Here is a 21,264-nt window from a genome sequence, read left to right on the forward strand (position 1 = left end):
AATATAACAATTAAAATACCGACATTTGCAAATGAAATTATTAGAAAATTCTTTTTACAAAACTTCATTTAAAACATATCATCATGTTTCTTAAAAAAACACATAACATCATATATTTTAGACCAAATATTTGATTGAGTTTTTTTCGGTGTAAATATTCTTTTTTAAAATAGTGAAAATATGATGACTGAAACTACAATTAAGCATATTTAATATTTTTATATTAAAATTAAGGTTAAACTATTTTATGTTTGTTTAAAATCTTGAAAACAGTGTGTTTTGAATAAAATGTTTATCTCAGCTATTTTGAACAGCTTTTATTTTTTTAAGATTCTAATTTTTAAAAAAGTTTTTATAAACGCATGAACAACTTCTAAAATATATTACAAATTGGATATTAATCCTAGTTTTTTTCATGAGATTTGTTTTCTATGAATTCAAAAGTTGGATCAGTAGTGTAGTTTATTTGTTTTGCTATATTTTTTAAAATGGTTTCATCTTCGAAGGAGGAATGGCGGATTCCATATAACTATTAAATCATACCAAAATGGCGTCTTATAGAGTTGGATGGTTTCTCACAATGTAGGAAGATTGGGCTAAAATTTTGCAGACTTGTATAATAATTCTCTTGTGTGTCTTGGTTGCATTATCTAGCATTATTTCACATTTAAAAAAAATGGTTTCATATTAACAAAATGTAAATATGAAAATATGTAGATTTTCACGTTTTCTTTTCATTACAACACCTTTATATGAAAATAAATCGGTTTTCACGTTTTCTTCTCGGGTACTCCAGCTTTAACTCCTTAAGCATCTTTCTTCATGATGGGGAACAATGTTAGGGAAATTTCTGATTTTTTGATAGAAATATAAGCTTAAATTTTGAGAGCATTCCTTTAAAAGTACACATGGCTGCTCCACCTCCAAAGTGATGATGGATTGCTGGGCCTAGGGTTACTCTTTGTCCGTCAATTATATCATAAAATTAATAATTGACAACCAGAAGCGATAGTACAAACATATTATTTTTTTAAATATATTGGGATATATTGAGAATTTTTTTTTTGAAGAAGTTAAATGAAATATATTAACACTGGAGTGTAATATCCCTAGCATAAGGTGTACTAACGGGACCATTCCACCAAACCAAGAGTCAAAACATAGTTACAAAAAATAAATCAGTCAAGACCCAAACAAACCAAAGGGTCTGACCAACATCTCTCGGAACCGTTTACAAACATGGTGTTTTTAGCTTTTAGCCACCAATAGGAATGAAATTTAACTTTGTCTACAATCTGATCCATTGGAGTTTGAATGTTATTAAAGAGCCTGTTATTTCGCTTAACACATATTAACCAAATTCCCAACAGCCAAATGAGATGTAGAAATGATTTTCGGCGCCTTGAGATACCTGTGCAATGAATAAACTGGTGGAAATGGTCACTAATTGAGGATCAGCACCTGTTACACCTAGCCAAGACCTAATATATTGCCATAATGAACTAAATAAACCACAGTGAATGAACAAATGAGATGCTGTTTCGACGTGCCCACAGCCTGCGACACATCCAACCGCGTCTGGATGAATGATTACGCCTCAAAAGGTTGCTCTTAGTTGGTAGCCTATCTTGCAACAATCTCCATGCCATAACCGACACCTTCAGCGGTACCTGCTTGTGCCAAACAATGTCTCCCAATGCATCCTGGGGATGTGCGGCCTGGCTAGTAAAGATCTGGTACGCTCCGTTAACAGTATAACCCTTTGAGATATCAGGGTCCCACTGCCACCTGTCAGAAATATCAGAGTGCAAAACAATATCATCAAGCAAGACCCTACACTCCGCTATCAAGTCCTCCTCCCACGCCCACAATCTACGTTTCCACTTCCAAGCCTCACCTCCATCCGACCATCCTAAAGTAAACATTTCCTCTACCGTTGCGAACTTGTTAATAGACAAGTCAAATAGGCGAGGAAAGCGCTTACGTAAAGGAACTTCACCAACCCACCTATCATACCAGAAAAAAGTGTGTGAACCATCCCCTACTTTTCTCGACACCCTCTCTGCAAACCAACCCTCTTCTCCCTCAAAAATCCCGTCCCTAATCTTCGCTATCTCCCTCCACCAAGAAGAAACACTTCGACCCCCAACCTCCAACCTACCTGCCTCCTCACAATATCTCACAACCAGAACCCTATACCACAAACCTCCTCTATCCACTAACATCCGCCAACACCATTTACCAAATAAAGCTGTATTGAATTCCCTCATCTGTCGCACCCCAATCCTCCATACTCCTGACGTAAAGTAATAGAGTTCCAGGCGATCCAGGAAATTTTCCTGTTTTCCTCACTCCATCCCCAAAAAAATTTAGAAAAAATAGAGTTAATGGAAGAGATTATACCTGATGGAGCCTTGAAGAAAGAAAGAGCGTAGACAGGTAGAGAGGTCAGGACAGATTTGAGAAGAACCAACCGGCCTCCAAACGAGAGAAAGCGACTTTGCCACCCTGATAGTCTAGACTTTTTGGTATTCACAACGGGATCCCAAAAAGCCAACCTTCTAGGATCGCCCCCAATCGAGAGACCCAGATACATGAACGGAATCTTACCCACTTTACAATTCAAAATAGAAGCCGCCTCATTTAACCAAGAATCCGCAATATTTACTCCAACCAGAATACTTTTATTGAAGTTTACATTCAAACCCGACATTTCAGCAAATAGAGTCAAGACCGCACGCAGAGCGCGCACATCGCCCAACTTTTGGCTCCAAGTAACAATGTGTCGTCTGCGAACTGGAGGTGAGAAACCGCAACTGAATTGGTGTTTCCGACCCCATAGCCAGTAAACAAATTATTAGCAACCAAAGAAGACATCATAACATTCAAACCCTCCGTGGCTAGTAGAAAGAGAAACGGAGATAAAGGATCCCCTTGGCGCAACCCCCTTTGCAAGGGAAATTCACTCGTGGGGCTGCCATTGACAAGAACGGATGCGGTGGATGTAGTCACACATTCCTTTATCCATTTTCTCCATAACAGTGGGAATCCCATTTTATGCATAAATGTATCCAAGTACACCCAATCCACCGAGTCGAAAGCTTTTTCAAAATCAACTTTAAACATCAAAAGTTCTTTATTAGATTTACTCGCCTCATCAACCACCTCATTTGCGATTAGGATACCATCTAAAATTTGTCTGTCCTTCACAAAAGCTGTCTGAGTTTCTGAGATAACACTGCTCATTACCATCCTCAGACGGTTAGCTAATACCTTTGATAAAATTTCATAAAGACACCCAACCAGAGAAATAGGGCGAAAATCACTTAATCTCTGAGTAGTTTCAACTTTAGGAATAAGAGCAATAAATGTAGTGTTGATACCTCGAGTAAGTTTTCCATTCCGGTGAAAATCAGAAGCAAACCGGATCACATCAGTCTGAAGTACATCCCAAAACTCTTTAATAAAACCGAAATTCACACCGTCTGGACTAGGACTTTTATAACTGTCACAGTCCCAAACCGCCGCTTTGACTTCCTCAACAGAAAAAGGTTTTATCAGGCACCCGCCCTCAGCGTAAGATAAACATTTGAAATGTAAATTTTCAGCCCCCGATCTGATCATGGAGGGAGCCGCAAAATGATCCTTGAAATGTGTATACACCACATTTCGGATAGGTTGCACACTGTCGCGTCATTTTTCGGAGATCAAAGCTATTTGATTAGCTTTTGACTCACTTTTGATTTCACGACTGAACATTTAAATTTTTAAGAAAGGGGGAAAAAAAAGTTCAAAATACCCCGTTTGAAAAGATTTAGGGTTCGGGGGTTAGTTACATAAAGGGAAGGTGTTAGCACCCTTTATGTCCGTAGTACTCTACGGGAACCTCTTGGTTTTATTTAATTAATGTGATATAACTTGCTTATTTTTGAAAAAAAGAAAGGAATTTGAAATGAAAAAGGGAAGACCTAATTATCTACATTTTATTGATTTGGAAGGACGAGTGTCCTCTGCCTACGTACCCGTGAGGGATCAAAACCTCGTAGTTCGGGGTTAAACAAATGACGTTTGATTTGTTTTGTGTTTTTTATTGGTTTTGAAAAAAGGTTTTAAAATAAAAAGCCAAGTGGCAAATGAGAATTGGTTTGTATTTTTTATATTGAAAGAAAAATGGACTCAAGGTATGATTAAATTGATTGAAGTTTGATTAAGAAATAAAATAAAAAAGAACGATCACTTGATTGAAAATCAAGGTTTATTATGAAAATATTTTTGTGATTTTTGATTTTTTGAATGTTTTTGTTGTTTTTGGAATAATAAATGAAAATTAAACTAACGGAGCAATAAAATTAAAAGCGCGTGGATTTTTGTGGTGACGTTGGGTCACCACAAAATCCCTAATCTAATTTTTTGTATTTTTATATATATATATAAAGCGATAAAGAAATAAAAGACACACACACACCCACACACACACACTTTTCTTATTTATATTTACATTGGACCTAAATACATTCTAATTGCAGGAAAATAAATGACAATAATTAAAATGCTAAATAGAAATAAAATAAAATGCTAAAAATAAATAAAATGCAAGAAAATAAAAGAAAGGGAGAACCGAAGGGACAAAAATTACCGAAGGGAAAAAATTCCGAAGGGACTTATTCCGAAGGGACAGAAAAAAGAGAGAGAAGAAAAGAATAGCTCGTCAACACAAGCTAAATGAGGGAGAAGAGAGAAAAGTTCTTTGACAACTCAAGAGAACTTTTGGTGTCTTTTGAAGTGTGGAATGAGGGCTCTATTTATAGGTGAGGAGGTTGATGAGAATGGAAAAGTGGTTTAATGGATTTTGATGGTGATTTGAATGATGTTTAATGGTGAATTTTAAAAGAGGAATGTGAAAGTTGACACTTGACTTGAAAAATTTTGGACCATGGACATTTTATTTTTGGACTCATTAAAAAAAGTTATATAATAAAAAATAAAAAAAACTTATAGAAGTAATTAAACTAAAAATAAAAAAGGTAAAATGGAAAATAATAGGAAAAAAAGTTTCTGACTCTGAGATTGTGCCTTTGAAAGTGGCGTGTAAACAAGACTTGTACTATGTTTTTTGGACATTTTCTTTTGGACATTTAAAAAAGGAAAAAAAAAAGTGACTAAAATAAAAGAATAAAAATAACTAAAAATTAAAATTAAAATTACAAGAAAATTAATAAAAGATGGAAATTTTACTAATAAAAAAGAAAGGAGAGAAGAGGGCCCAATATCGGAACAAAAAATGAGGTATTTTAAAGTACCCCTCTACCGAAATTTCCTTGAAAAGTCAGAGACTAATCAGGGTCAAAAGGCACATGAATGTAGGACCTTAGGTCAAAAATTGGGGTATGACAGATGCCCCTATTTAAGTTTCTTCGTCCGGAGATTTGAAGATGGAATCTTCGAGTTGACGGAACGAAGAGACTTAAATACAAAAGTACACCAATTTTGGACCTAAGATGCTGTCAAATGCTCATGATATAAGTATGAATGCAAGACGGCAAAGATGATTTGACTGGGGAGAGAAACAACAACGGGATACCCAAGTTTGTTAAAGAAAGGGATCCGACTCCGCTAGGGAATGTAGTTTCACTGGGGAAAAGATTGTCTACAAGACTTTTAGCGACATCTCTTGAACAGCTAAGCTGGGAATGACACTATTGAAATTGAAAGTGATTAGTGACATCACTAGAACAGCTAAGCTGGGGATGACACTATTGAAGTTGAAATTGACCGGTGACATCACTAGAACAGCTAACGCTGGGGATGACACCTCTGAAATTGAAATTGACCGGTGACATCACTAGAACAACTAATGTTGGGGATGACACCATTGAAATTGAAATTGATTAGTGACATCACTAGAACAGCTACGCTGGGGATGACACTTTTGACATTGATTTGATTAGTGACATCACTAGAACAGCTAACGCTGGGGATGACACTTTTTATAAGACAAGAATTTTTGCAAGCTATTCACTTGACACTGGTGATGACAAAAGAGGCTTGCAAGCTATTTGCTTGACACTCGTGATGACAAAAAGAGGGTTGCAAGCTATTCGCTTGACACACAGGTAACAAAAGATGTTTGCAAGCTATTCGCTTGACACATAGGTAACAAAAGACGCATGCAAGCTATTCGCTTGACACAAAGGTAACAAAAGATATTTGCAAGCTATTCGCTTGACACTCGTGATGACAAAAGAGGGTTGCAAGCTATTCGCTTGACATACAGGTAACAAAAGATGTTTGCAAGCTATTCGCTTGACACAAAGGCAACAAAAGATATTTGCAAGCTATTCGCTTGACACACAGGTAACAAAAGATATTTGCAAGTTATTCGCTTGACACTCATGATGACAAAAGAGGTTTGCAAGCTATTCGCTTGACACGCAGGTAACAAAAGATGTTTGCAAGCTATTCACTTGACTCATAGGTAACAAAATATGTTTGCAAGCTATTCGCTTGACACCAAGATAACAATAGAGGTTTGCAAGCTATTCGCTTGACACGAAGGTAACAAAATAGGTTTGCAAGCTATCCACTTGACACCAAGGTAACAAAATAGGTTTGCAAGCTATTTTCTTGACGCACCATGAGGGAAGATCGAACTGAAGGGATACGACAAAACAAGACTATGGGTGACCAATGCGGTTATGTATGAATGATGTTGTGTATATGCTGGGTATGAATGAATGTATGAATATGTGAAAGTATTAGTGTATGAATGTCTGAATGTATAAATGTATGAATGTAATTCGTATGACTGTATGAAGTGTATATGACAGGTGACTTGATGAAACGAGACAAGACAGGTAAGACAGGAGGCGGACTGACATCGCAACACAAACACTCGACAAACTTCCTTGGAGATGATATTATTGTGAACCAATCGAGCCGTTGACGAGGTAAAGTCAGGCAAAAGGTAGCAACAGATGTCTCCTGGGGATAAAGCCCATTGTTAACCAAAAGAATCTGGAAGAAGTTGCCATTTTGTAAACCGACGCGGAGTGTTCTTCCACTGGTATGCTTCAACAGTCATATTTTGTATATTTTTTTTGAAAATCCCTAACTTTTGCCTGGACCGCCCTTTCAGGTTTTCAGTCCACCGGGAGTATATTCCTTTTTTATGCCCCTAATTTTTGCCTGGACCGCCCTTTCGGGTTTTCAGTCCACCGGGACGCTCTCTATTGCCTAAGTCGCCTTTTCAGGTTTTCAACTTAGCGAGCTTTTATTTTTGTAATTTTTGTATTTTTGGACTGTGATAGCATCTTGCTCAAAGCAGAGGTCCTTTCCACATTGCTTAGCCATGTTTCTATTTCGGAGTGTAACCGTTTTCGAGGCGGATGCTGATGTACGCTTCACCTACTCATAAGTTCAAAGAGAGCGTGTTTGTTGTTCACACTTTTCAAAAGATGTAAAAAAGTTTTATATTTTGAAAATTTTTGCTTCAAGTATTGCCATCAAAAATAGAAGAAATTTTGCAAATAGAATAAACGGGAGTTCCAAATAAATGGGCACAGGCTCAAATTTGATGAATTGAGTGGGGACCTGCCAATGGCATGGCTCCACGGATCTTTGAAAAATTTGGAAAATGGTAAATATATTGGAAGGTACATTGAACACAATAACCGTTATACTCCCAAACAACTTTGAATGCCCCTGTTTCGAGTCTTTGATTTGCAGATGCTTCGAATCGGAGGTTCTTTGATAACATGTATGCCCCAAGTGGATTGTGCCTGACTGATGCAGTTACTTTGTCATTATCCTTAACTTTTGCATAGATCGCCCTTTTCGGGTTTTCAATCTATCAGGATAAATCATCATTTTTTTTTTGTCTCTAATTTTTGCCTGGACCGCCCTTTTGGGTTTTCAGTCCATCGAGACGCTCATTTTTTCCTAAGTCGCCTTTTTAGATTCGCGACTTATCGAGCTCATATTTTTGACAGAGTATTTCTTGACTGCACTGGCATTCATAGGACGTGTGAGTTTGTTGCCGTCCATAATTGTAAAAGTCATTGCACATGGGCCTTCATAACTAGGCATCCACTTGCCCCTGGAGTCTGGTTGGAAAGTAGTACAAAGTTCCCTTCTTGAAATTCATGGGGACGGACCTTTTTGTTAGAAGCTTGTTTCAAACCTCTTTTGATATATTTGTACAAGGTCGTCATGCGTTTAAATTCGATCAAGCTAGGACTTTATCAGAACTCCTATTGACGGGACTTCGATCTTCACGGGAAGCACGACCTCCATGTTGCATATTGGGGAAGGAGGGGGGGCTGCCCCTGTTGAAATGTGTACTGAAGTACGATATCTGAGAAAAGCGAATGGTAGCACCCCGAGCCAGTATTTGTAATCGAAAGTCATCTTCTGGACAATCTCCTTTTGTTTGCAGCTTCAATGGCTAAGATGCCCCAGTATGTGAGAGATCTCATCGGGAATCTCTTCATTCTCCTTCTTCAGCTTCGGACACAGGGAACTCACAGTTGGAAGAGAGTACATGGTTAATGTGTTCAACGGGTTTATTAATGCATGATTTGATTATTGATATAAACATTATGATTATGCAGATACGTGGAAATGATTAAAGGAAAAAAATAATTTTTTGGTTTTTTGTATTACCATTTTTTCCAAGAAAAAAAGCACAAAATAAAAACAAAGTCGGGATCAAAGCGACTTTTTTAATGATGAAAATACATAAAGCAAAAAGCCCTAAACAAGTTCACTTCCATCTCGGGTGGGACGAAAGGATTTTTTTTGAAAAACATAAAGCAACAAACAAACATATTAATTGAACAGATGAGTAATAGAAATAAACATCAGCAACGACCCGATTGCAGATTAAACATTTCATGTGTCAACCTTAGATACCAAGATCTGATAGCGGATTAACTTGCACATTCAAATTCAAACTCTTCGAAAGGTATAAGGTTTTTTTGGATCAACTTCTGAACTATCTTCTGCAACGCAAAACAGTGCTCGATATCATGACCTGGTGCCCCTTGATGGAAAGCACAGGATAGGTCAGGTTGATACCAAACCGGCAACACGTTAGGCACCTGAGGAGGCGCTCTAGTTTGGACAAGGTTCTTCATGAGCAAGATGGGAAGCAGCTCCGCATATGTCATTTGGATTGGGTCAAACTGCATCCTTGGAGCCTGTTGTCGAGGCTGTTGATATTGTCGTTCGAGCCCTTGCTGGAACTGCGAAGCTACCAGTGAAACTACCAGGGTACTCAATCTCTTTAACTCGGCCTGGAGTGTTGTTGCCTCTTCGCGAATGCTCGTGGATTTCTTGTTCAAACAGATATGTTCTTTCTTTTTGTTTACACGAGTGTTGTAAGTGCGAGTTGACTTTGGATGAGAACAGTCGGACCACTTTTGAAACGGGTTGACCTTTTATGGAAAAGAAGAATTTGTGAGACTCGGAATTGAGACTATGAAATGCAAAATGATGCATGATGCTTATGCAAAAAAAACACATTTTTTTTTCGAATGACTTGTCAAAGTAATTGTAAACATCATAGGGAATGTTATTTCATTTGATTATTTTGAAATATTACATACAGTTCCATTAAGAACAAAGCAAAGCCAAAGCCAAAGTCCCCAACAAAGCTAAGGTCTATTTTAAGACTTATGAAATTGTATTACTTGGTATTCCTTTTTACAAGGTCCATACCTCTGATATTTATAAAAACTTATCTAAGTCCTTCGGTATTTAATGAGAAAAAGTTTATGAATGAATGCATGTATGCATGATTATGCAACAAGAACGATGAAAACATGGTGAGGTTTAAGTCCATATGTTGGAGTCAAGGGTAACAACGCCATTTGGTAAGGACTATGGTTTCAAATGTACCTGTATCACGGGTTCTACAAAGTTCCCAAAGTTTTCAACCACTTCCGAATATTTGTTAGGTGACGAGAGTACTCTCGTTCCAACAAAATTCGTAGGTTAGTCTCGTTTGGGTGTAGTATCGCGTGTCAACCAATACGAGAGTACTCTCGACTAGCCACCGCACTACGTCCTAAAAGGCCAAGATGGGTTAAAGGTGACTAAAAGTTCTCAACTTCGACGGTCACTTGAAAGTAACATGCCATACGCGAGTACTCACGACGACAAAAGTATACCTCCAAGATCCCTCCATTGAGTGGGTTATCACATGTACCAATACCGAAGAGTACTCTTGGCATGGAAACTATGATTATACCCGGTCCTATCTTAATTTCCCTCAAGTCCGGGTGTAGAACTTATCTCACCACTCACGTTAAAAGAAAGAAGAAAGAAGAAGGGGAGAATATACATACACGTATTTCCATCTTTTTTTTTTTTTGATTTTTTTGGATTTTTTAAGCAAGTTTAAAGCACAAAATTTTAAACAAAACCAAGTTAGGCTTAACCCTCTTAAGGCAATTCCCCAGCGGAGTCGCCATTTCTGTCGCGTCATTTTTCGGAGATCAAAGCTATTTGATTAGCTTTTGACTCACTTTTGATTTCACGACTGAACATTTAAATTTTTAAGAAAGGGGGAAAAAAAAGTTCAAAATACCCCGTTTGAAAAGATTTAGGGTTCGGGGGTTAGTTACATAAAGGGAAGGTGTTAGCACCCTTTATGTCCGTAGTACTCTACGGGAACCTCTTGGTTTTATTTAATTAATGTGCTATAACTTGCTTATTTTTGAAAAAAAGAAAGGAATTTGAAATGAAAAAGGGAAGACCTAATTATCTACATTTTATTGATTTGGAAGGACGAGTGTCCTCTGCCTACGTACCCGTGAGGGATCAAAACCTCGTAGTTCGGGGTTAAACAAATGACGTTTGATTTGTTTTGTGTTTTTTATTGGTTTTGAAAAAAGGTTTTAAAATAAAAAGCCAAGTGGCAAATGAGAATTGGTTTGTATTTTTTATATTGAAAGAAAAATGGACTCAAGGTATGATTAAATTGATTGAAGTTTGATTAAGAAATAAAATAAAAAAGAACGATCACTTGATTGAAAATCAAGGTTTATTATGAAAATATTTTTGTGATTTTTGATTTTTTGAATGTTTTTGTTGTTTTTGGAATAATAAATGAAAATTAAACTAACGGAGCAATAAAATTAAAAGCGCGTGGATTTTTGTGGTGACGTTGGGTCACCACAAAATCCCTAATCTAATTTTTTGTATTTTTATATATATATATAAAGCGATAAAGAAATAAAAGACACACACACACCCACACACACACACTTTTCTTATTTATATTTACATTGGACCTAAATACATTCTAATTGCAGGAAAATAAATGACAATAATTAAAATGCTAAATAGAAATAAAATAAAATGCTAAAAATAAATAAAATGCAAGAAAATAAAAGAAAGGGAGAACCGAAGGGACAAAAATTACCGAAGGGAAAAAATTCCGAAGGGACTTATTCCGAAGGGACAGAAAAAAGAGAGAGAAGAAAAGAATAGCTCGTCAACACAAGCTAAATGAGGGAGAAGAGAGAAAAGTTCTTTGACAACTCAAGAGAACTTTTGGTGTCTTTTGAAGTGTGGAATGAGGGCTCTATTTATAGGTGAGGAGGTTGATGAGAATGGAAAAGTGGTTTAATGGATTTTGATGGTGATTTGAATGATGTTTAATGGTGAATTTTAAAAGAGGAATGTGAAAGTTGACACTTGACTTGAAAAATTTTGGACCATGGACATTTTATTTTTGGACTCATTAAAAAAAGTTATATAATAAAAAATAAAAAAAACTTATAGAAGTAATTAAACTAAAAATAAAAAAGGTAAAATGGAAAATAATAGGAAAAAAAGTTTCTGACTCTGAGATTGTGCCTTTGAAAGTGGCGTGTAAACAAGACTTGTACTATGTTTTTTGGACATTTTCTTTTGGACATTTAAAAAAGGAAAAAAAAAAGTGACTAAAATAAAAGAATAAAAATAACTAAAAATTAAAATTAAAATTACAAGAAAATTAATAAAAGATGGAAATTTTACTAATAAAAAAGAAAGGAGAGAAGAGGGCCCAATATCGGAACAAAAAATGAGGTATTTTAAAGTACCCCTCTACCGAAATTTCCTTGAAAAGTCAGAGACTAATCAGGGTCAAAAGGCACATGAATGTAGGACCTTAGGTCAAAAATTGGGGTATGACACACACCTTCCACAAGATTACCGTTAACAAGAAGTGAAATAATAGAGTTCCTCCTTCAACGACCAGACAACACTGAATGAAAATACTTAGAGTTAGCATCCCCATCCTCGAGCCAATGTAATCGGGATTGTTGTCAACTGATGCTTGTGTGGACGCGAGACAAAGAGTGAATATCATTGGTGATGCCCCTCATCTCCTCTTGCTCATCGGTTGTCAACTTACCATCCTGCCCTTTGTCATCGAGAACAGATAACTTACCCTTTAACGAATGAATCATACCAGGAATATTTTGAGTGTGAACAGAATGCCAATCTTTTAACGCTGATTTAATCAATTTCAACTTCTCTTGAAGAACAAAACCGCCTCAACCTTCAATCTGAAAAGAGGTCCACTTTTCTATCACGAATTGCTTATACCCCGGAACATCTTGCCAACATTTCAACATTCTAGTCGGACGGGGTCCCCAATTTTCCTCATCCACTGATAACTGAAGCGGACAATGATCAGACAAGCCCCTAAGGAGGGCCACCTGAAAATAGTTGGGCCAATGTAAACACCAATCTTCTGACAACAAGAAACGGTCAATCCTACTCATAGATGTACCATCGCCTTTGAACCATGTGAACCTGAGACCACACAACGGCAAATCTACCAAACCGTTGTCTTCAATGAACAAATTAAATTGATTTAATTCAGAAGTGGTGCCCCCCCTGAGAGGCCGTCTTTCGTCGACATTCCTGATGGCACTAAAATCCCCACAGACACAAACATTCTTTCCCCTTAGAGATTGTAACTTCACAGACAACGATGCCCATAACAAATGTTTTTCTCTCGAATCACAAGGAGCATAAATGTTGAACAAGTAAAATTCTTCATTAGTATGAATAAATCTGCCATGGATTTGAAGCACGTGAGCGTAACTGACAGATGACCAAACCTCCACTTCCAAAGTATACCACATCGTTAAAATACCTCCGGACGCCCCCACAGAAGGGCGGTAAGAGAAAGAAAAACTCGAATCACTCCACAAAGTGGCGCACATAATCTCATCACACGACACCAATTTAGTTTCTTGCAGACATAATATTTGAGGTCGTTTCTCAGCAACTAGATTCCTTACTTCCTTCCTCTTCTCTGCGCCTAGAGCTGTCAAAACGGGCGGCCCGACCCGTTTAGGCCCGGCCCGGTCGGGCAACGGGCTTTTAAGGGTCGGGCTAAAAAGCCCAGTTTGAATATGGGCTGGAAATTGGGGCCCGAGCCCGGCCCTGCACGGGCTCCCGGGCTAACGGGCCGGCCCTGACCCGTATCTTTTTTTTTTTTCCTTTCAAAAATCAAAAAATAATTTTATTAAAATAAGTTGAAAATGAAATATCGAGGCATTCACTTGGATGTAATTAACATGGATGTGATGTTGAACAGTTGAAGTTTATAAGTGTTGCACTTTTGCACATCTAATGTCACAAAAAAAAAAACTAACATTAATACGAAATAAAAAGGGTTCTCAATTGACTGGATATTATTTTATATTAATTATGAGACGTGAGTGAGCTTGCGAAGATGGTATTGATTGGCGCCTGTGTGAGAACTAAGAACTAAATTTCATATACACACAAAGACAACAACAAAAAAAAAAATTGTATTTTTTGGCGGGCTTGTGGGCCGCCCGCGGCCTGATTGGGCTAGCCCTACCGGGCTCCGGGCTTTTTCGGGCCGGGCCAAAAAGCCCTGAATCGATTCGGGCTCCAAATTTTCGGCCTAGGCCCTGCATTTAATTCGGGCTTTCGGGCCGGCCCGTAAGGCCCGACCCGTTTTGACAGCTCTATCTGCGCCTCCTAAACCCCTCACATTCCAAGAAAACAACTTCATTTAGAACACCCTCCACGCTCTTCCCCGAGACCGGACCTCCACACCTAATTTCCCCCATCCTCCACGCCTTCAACAGTTCCCACAGAAGTCAAAACTGGCCCAACATACACCTTATTTGGACGAGAAAGAACACTGAATTGATTGTTATTATCGCCTGCGTAAGAGACTCCAATGACCTTCCCTAAATTTTTAATATCATTCTTCTTTGCATTCTCAGGCCCTTGCAAAGCCACCCAATTTTGCCAATCATTGTTCACGGAAGTCGTAGAAGAAGATTCATTTTGAGAATTATGAGTACCCACATCCAAAGATTTGGTTATTTTCTCCCTTCGACGACGACGGTTTATGATTTTATGTTTCAAAGCGTCCATAACTGTTGATTTTTTCAAAACTTTCATTACCTCTGCTCTATCTTTACTCGGTAATCTGGCCACCTTTTTCAGCGTAAGAACTGGATGTCGAAGCACACCTCCCACTTTTCTTTTGCATGCGTGTTTGATAGTTCCCACAGCACCACTTTCTCTAACTGCCTTTTTCAGACGCTTCTTGTTTGAGGAAATAAGGCCTATATCTCCCTGTTGAACATTTCGAAGCCAGTCCACACTCCAAGGTCCCGATCGTAAAGAACGAGTGTCGTCAGAAGAAATAGTTGATGTTTTAAATCTTCTTTATCTAGAGACTTCCACCTTGTCGACAAGAGCTTCAACCTGAATAATAGAGTCTGCGCCACCTATTTGTGACACTTCCTGCACCGGTTTAGTCATATGAGATGCATTTTCTGTTCCATCTTTTGGTATCAAGTCATCTCGAGATGATGACAAATCGATCGTATTATAATGTTCCTTAGGACTGTCCGGACGACTATTTGAATGCGCACTAGTAGCATGCACATCCAAACACTCCGTAGTCTCCAAAGGATTCCTCTCGCATCCACCATCAATATCATCCTCGGAGCCATTAAATTCAGCAAGGTCTTTGACAATGTTATCCGCAAGAATCTCCACATTTTTATTAATATCATAATCATCACGAAATTCCGCGTTATCAGATAAAGATGTAACTGAATTATCATCCGCGTCATGCAAACAGACATCTTCACCCAAATTAAATCCCCATTCTTCAACAATTTTTATTTCCACCAAAACACCTTCAACTAGAATATGTTCAGAGAAATTCACCACATCCAAAGTCGACAAAGAAATCAGCACCCTTGTGTAATCAAACCTTTCTCTATTCAGAGAACACGTATCTGTTTTTAAGTACCTTCCGCAGTCAAAAACACATAGCTTAAAGAAGCCTTCATTCCAAGCATGTAGTGGTATCCCATACAAACGCAGCCATGCTCCCCTCTGAAAAGGCATTACCGCTCTATCCCAACCAACCAAACTAGAGAAAATAAGATTGAAGAGGTCTTTCGCTTTCCCCACAATACTAGAAACATTATCACCAGAAAGAGAATGAATAAAAACCTTGTCGGCACCCAATGGAATGATATCAATATCCTGAAAGCCTGCGTCCTCCACCCTTTTCTGAATGAGTGGTATTGAATCACCGTTGATCACAATACCAACCAAACCTCGAGAAGCCCAATTCATATCCTCCTCGCAAGATTTATATTTCCGAACCAGTTTCTTACAAATAGACGTCTTGTCTGTGCTAGCGTTCCTACCCACAGGCCCTTTAACCCCTATGACCTTCTCTACTTCCTCACCAGCCTCGCCCTTCTTCTCCTCTCTCCCAATGCTCACCCACACCGAACCCACCCTCACCTTACCCGCTCCAACCTTCTGCTCACCCCCTACATTCTTTGCTCCTCCACCCTCACCTCTTGTCCCATCTCTCACACTTTTTTCTCCCTCAACCACCTTCTTCCTCACGCTAGCCTCCCCACCCTCGCCGACAATCTTACCTACTACGCCCTCGGACTCTCTCACAACAACCCCCTTCCTCGGAAGCTTTTTATCAAACCTAGCTAGCACAGCACATACATTGTATTGACCAAAGCAGACATTGTTTAAAGCTTTTAATAATTTGTCTGTGTCACGTACATTTGCAAAACGCACAAAGCCATAAACCTCACCATATATGTTCCTATTGTTTGCCACGAAAACATCTTCAAGAATACCAAAGACTTCGAAACCTTTTCGTAGGAGAAAATCTGAAGCCTGTGGAGGAAAATTTGTAATATAGAAAGTAACGAACCGTTTAACAGATGCGGCAGTGTCAGTTCCCCTTTTGTCCTCTATCTGCAGGCGTGTTTCATGGCTTCTGTTTGCTGCAATCAGCTTCTGGTCCTGCCCGATGAATGGTGCAATCAGTTTCTGTTCCTGTCTGATGGTTGGTACAATCGGTTTCTGACCCTGCCTGGTCTTGAGTGTAATCGCACGCGGTCTCTGTTTGAGAGAAACAGTTGCGCGAGTCCCTGCTTGCCATTGCACAAACTGCTGCGTTGCTGAACTATGCCTATCAGTGTCAGAATAACGTTCATAATCCTCATCATAGTCACAATCGCCCCACTGCAGAGTTTTGACATCGTAATAATCCGAACCTGTATCCGAGTCTCCGAAGTAGCGTTCATCCCGTTGTGAAAACCTAACCCTATCCTGTCGAAGCTTGAAGTCCCTGTCGTCCCTGTACCAAAACCGTGCTCTCTCATGAATCTGATCCTGACCTTGAGCTTCCTGTCGCGGCGCTTTCCTCCGTTGCGGTCTCACGTCGATCCAATCTCCCTCATTCCCCCCCCCCCCCCCCCCTTTGTGGCACCCTGTCTGGAACCCCATCCCCCCAATGATCCTCACCTCCGGCGAAGCATGCCGGTGCGTTTGACTGTGACGGTGCCACAGTCCGACGCTGTTCGCTCTCCCAACCCCTCTCATCGCCTTTTTTTGGTGATTCTAATGTTTTATATGAATTACTATATTTGAGAAAAAATTATTATTAATTAAAATGATATTAATGTCAATTTAAATTATTATGTCTCGAGTTACAAAGATAAACTCTTAGCACCGAACTAATCATGTAAATTATTATACACAACATTATAATTAATGTATCTAAACCCTAAAATGTGAATTGTCATTTATAATAAAGAATGAATGCAGTATTATTTATACATGTAAATTATTACTCCCTCCGTTTCAAAATGAGTGTCGCTTTATCCAAAAAAAATTGTTCCAAAATGAGTGTCGCTTTCAGTTTCCAATGCAATAATAACTTTTTCTTTTCAATTGTACCCTCCAATTAATACTCTGCACACTACTTCCAAAGTATTACTTTTAAAACTAACCAATAGTTAATAAGGATAATTTGGTAAAATAACCATTCTCTTTCTCTTAATCATTGCATTTCTTAATATGTGTGTAAACACCTAAAACGACACTCATTTTGAAACGGAGGGAGTATTAATTTAGCTAAAAAGTTAAAATATTGTATAATTATTATGCATGGTTTTTGTAATATAAAAGATAAAAAGAAAATCATGCAAAGGTGTCTAAAACACGTTAGTGATTGATAATTTCATTAGTTTTCTCCACACATAAACTGGTTTTTTGGCAAAATGCTATTAAAAAAACTGACACTGATGCCTTTAATAGCACTTTTGTTTCGGGTGCTAGGAGGAGTTAGTAGCGTTTTCTTGATAAACGCTATTATAGTGGTACACTTCGACTCTGTTTGGTAAAATTAGCTGATAAGCTAGCTGATAGCTTTTAGCTGATAAGCTAGTTGATAGCTTTTAGCTGATAAGCTAGTTGAAGTGTTTGGTAAAATTAGCTGATAGCTTTTGCTTTGAATAATAAGGGTAAATATGGAAGAAAAAATGAGAAGCTAAAAGTTATAAGCTCGTTGTACCAAACAGAGCTAAAGTGTTACCAAACAGAGTTTTTTTTGTCAAATGAGCTTATAAGCTAAAAGTTAAGAGCTAAAAACTCTTTTTTTGGGTTTACCAAACAGAGCCTTCGTTAGCACTTTTTGTGAAAGTGTGCTATCTTAGGCATTTAATTTTTTTTTTTTTTTTTAGAGAATAACTGATCCGCTTACAAAAATTAGAATCAGAATCCATTTTCTGCCCTCTTCAATCACCCATATTCTCATCCAAAATCAGAACCCATCCCTCTTATAAACCTTCTTCTCTCCGTCAAACACACCTTTCTTGCTTATCAATCTCACCCTTATTCTTCCCCGTCACTCAAAAACCTTAATCTCTCATCACTATCCTTCATTTCCCTCATTGATCCCTAAAACATAAATCGATTGAATTTGCAAACTTTAGGGTTTGAATGAACACAAAAATTTGAGGTTTGGAAGGAAAAACGTATATGCGGCAAACAATTTTTTAATTTTTTTTATTTAGATAAGATATGTATTATGAAGGTATAAAATATATGTTTGTTTTTTTTTATACACTCGTCATGATTTATTTTAGAAGTTTTTGAAACTGAGCCATCCGATTTAATACAAATACAATTTTTTTAAATAGATCGAGCCATACGATCAAGTCATCCGATTATATCCGATTCAATCACGCGGTTTGCTAAATGATTCAATGATTTGATCAGTAATTCAATGATTCAATAATCGATCCATTTTTAAAACATTGATTATTATGAATTAAATACCATGAATTTGGTTGCATAAAAAAAAATACTTTTTATGAAAATATGATAAAAGACGTTACAAATGGACTGCATATGAGACATTAAAAAAAAATACTTTTTATGAAAATATGATAAAAGACATTAAAAATGGACTGCATATGAGAAGTTGAAATTTGAAATATAACTCATATAGAGCCCCGCTATAACATGTGCACTATGTCAACACCTTGACGGTTATAAACACTGCCATACTCGCTTTTTCTGTCAATGTGAGACTATTTATATGTCCCTTTTTTGCTTCTATAAGCTTAGAAGAAGATACATAAAATTGAATTCAGCAGGGCATAATAATGATATTGTAAGCTACCATTTATATAATGCCTCTTAGAAGTTGAACTTTTAAGTTTATGCTAATTTTATAGAACACCTATCATTAGTTACGTTAATTGCTTATAGTTACAAAAATATGTTTATGCTTCCACAAAGGTATTTTAAACTGAATGATCATATAGGACGAGGTTTGAATGGTAGAATTCAATTAGTCATAACAGGTACTATATGGAACCAATTTAATTAGTCTAAATAATTCGTAGGACACAAGTAATTGATGATCGAACTGAACAATCCAGTTATGCTTTTCGGATTAAAATACAAATCTAGTCCAACTGAAATTTGCTTCTTTTAAATATTAAATCCAATTATATTTCTAAGAGACAATGGTACATTAGATAAACAATGTGAAATGTGGTGGCAGAAGTTCCATAAGGGGCAGCTCATACAAGGCCATGGTGGGTTGAAATCACACGGTTACATCACATTACTAGCTTTAGTGCATAATACATGAGCAACGATTGTGACATTAGGAGACAACGTAGTGGTAGAGTAGAGGTGTAAATACATTTGTTGGTATGGGTTACACAAGGGATCGAATGCGCTCATGTGCTCCTGTTGTGTGCTATACGGATTCTACTTGGGTGACATTGAGTTGTGACTTTGATTACTTTGCCTCTATCTCTTTTCTAACTAATCATTCTTTCTTATCAAAATATTTTTTTTAATATTCATTTATCAATTAAATACATTAAAGTCATCGGTGTCATAAAAACTCAATGTCATCAAAGTATTTTCCACATAAATACATTGTATGTGAATTAGTTGCAGCTCGGTAGCTTGGGAGAGAATTGCTTTATAAACCTCGTGAATTGTTCAGCCTAAAAAAATCGATCGAGTCATAACCCCTGATAGATTTTATGTGATCGGAAGTTATCATCTGATAAATTCAAGAGACTTTTGAGCAAATAGAGGAACCCATAGAGCACAGAAAAAACTCCCCTCCACGTTGAATTTTCCATCTGGAATATACTTTGCTATGACTATGTGGTTATCTCCTCTTTGTAATCTGAATATGGAGGAAGCTTTAGGCTTACTCCATGCTTTCTATTGGGTTCATGATGACGAGTTGATAACGTTGATTTTGTTTTTGATTTGAAAAAAGGCGTTGACTATTTTAACAAGGGAGGGTATGATATTACTGAATTTGGTCCTGTGTTGTCAGATTGTAAGTATGCATTGTTGTAATTCTTATTTTGCAAACTCTCGATTTAAGTTTAATTGGAGACAAGACAATATAGTCAGTCACTCATGCTTCAGTAATGATCGACGCATTTTTATCTAGTTGCAATACTTTTATTGATGTACGTACGTACCAACATGTATTGAACGGTTGATTATGAATTAAACATTATAAGTTTTGAATATATGAATCAAATCTTCTTATTTGAATATATATATCTTAAAAGTCTTGTTTAAAAAAATGAAAAAGCTTAAAAGAACGTTTTTCTCAACAAATAACATTATTGAGCTCTTATACCTTGACACACAACACACAATGTAAGCAAAAACAGTGAATCACAATGTGGATAAAGATGTACTTTTTATGATGATTGTGTTATTCAATTGGTATTTTGTTGTGAACATTTTTTTGTATATTATTTAGTTCTTAAGAACTTAACTAGTTGTTCTCGACTTCATTCTGTATTGCTAATCTTATGCAGAATGTTATTGTTTTTACTTATGAAAAAATGTCTAGCTTACTGGTTATCAGAACCAAGCAATGGAGAAAAGATTTTGGCAAGTAACGTTGTCATTTTGAACCATGTTGGAATGTTAAAGTTGTGTTTTAAACTACTATAATTGTCATTGAAACAATATTTGAGTCGGGCAGATTTCTTATTGTGTAGCATTAAAGTACAAATTTACCCAAACAAAACAACTGATTCAAGATCATAAAAAATGATTTATTAGCAAATATAATCTTTGCAGGACCAATTAGAGGGTTTACTCCAAGTATACACATTTTCATATGAAAATAAAATTGATCCAGACGTTTTGCTCGTCTGAGGTCATATATGGCGTTTTGCATGTATATACGTTTTGCAGAAGAAAGAATATGATCGAAAAGGTATTGTGTTCATCGATTTTCTTTCTTTTGTTATCTTATTTCTATGATTTCTTTGCCATGCTTGTGTTTGATGCTTGCAAAATTCAATCGAAATGAAATTGTGTTCATTTATTGAAGTCTTCATGTATCGATTGATCTCTCATGAATCATGATGCTATTAA

General features: G+C 37.1%; 1 protein-coding gene, 1 long non-coding RNA gene and 1 pseudogene across 2 annotated transcripts; 1 reads left to right on the forward strand and 2 right to left on the reverse strand.

The window, feature by feature from the left end:
- Positions 1-2,266: 2,266 nt before the first annotated feature.
- LOC146945190 (uncharacterized) lies at positions 2,267-2,877 on the reverse strand (annotated as a pseudogene).
- Positions 2,878-4,476: 1,599 nt separating this feature from the next.
- Positions 4,477-10,411, forward strand: LOC146945191 (uncharacterized). Its single transcript, XR_015026266.1, has 2 exons — positions 4,477-7,063; positions 7,136-10,411. It is a non-coding gene; the product is annotated as an uncharacterized LOC146945191 (long non-coding RNA).
- A 2,134-nt stretch (positions 10,412-12,545) lies between these two features.
- Positions 12,546-13,142, reverse strand: LOC146945192 (uncharacterized). Its single transcript, XM_085748039.1, has one exon. The coding sequence runs from the start codon at positions 13,140-13,142 to the stop codon at positions 12,546-12,548; it is 597 nt and encodes a 198-aa protein (XP_085604165.1).
- Positions 13,143-21,264: the final 8,122 nt, after the last annotated feature.

This window comes from Medicago sativa, chromosome 2, assembly GCF_051527215.1.
Source record: "Medicago sativa cultivar Bolivia chromosome 2, Bolivia_mono, whole genome shotgun sequence".
Classification (NCBI taxonomy): domain Eukaryota; kingdom Viridiplantae; phylum Streptophyta; class Magnoliopsida; order Fabales; family Fabaceae; genus Medicago; species Medicago sativa.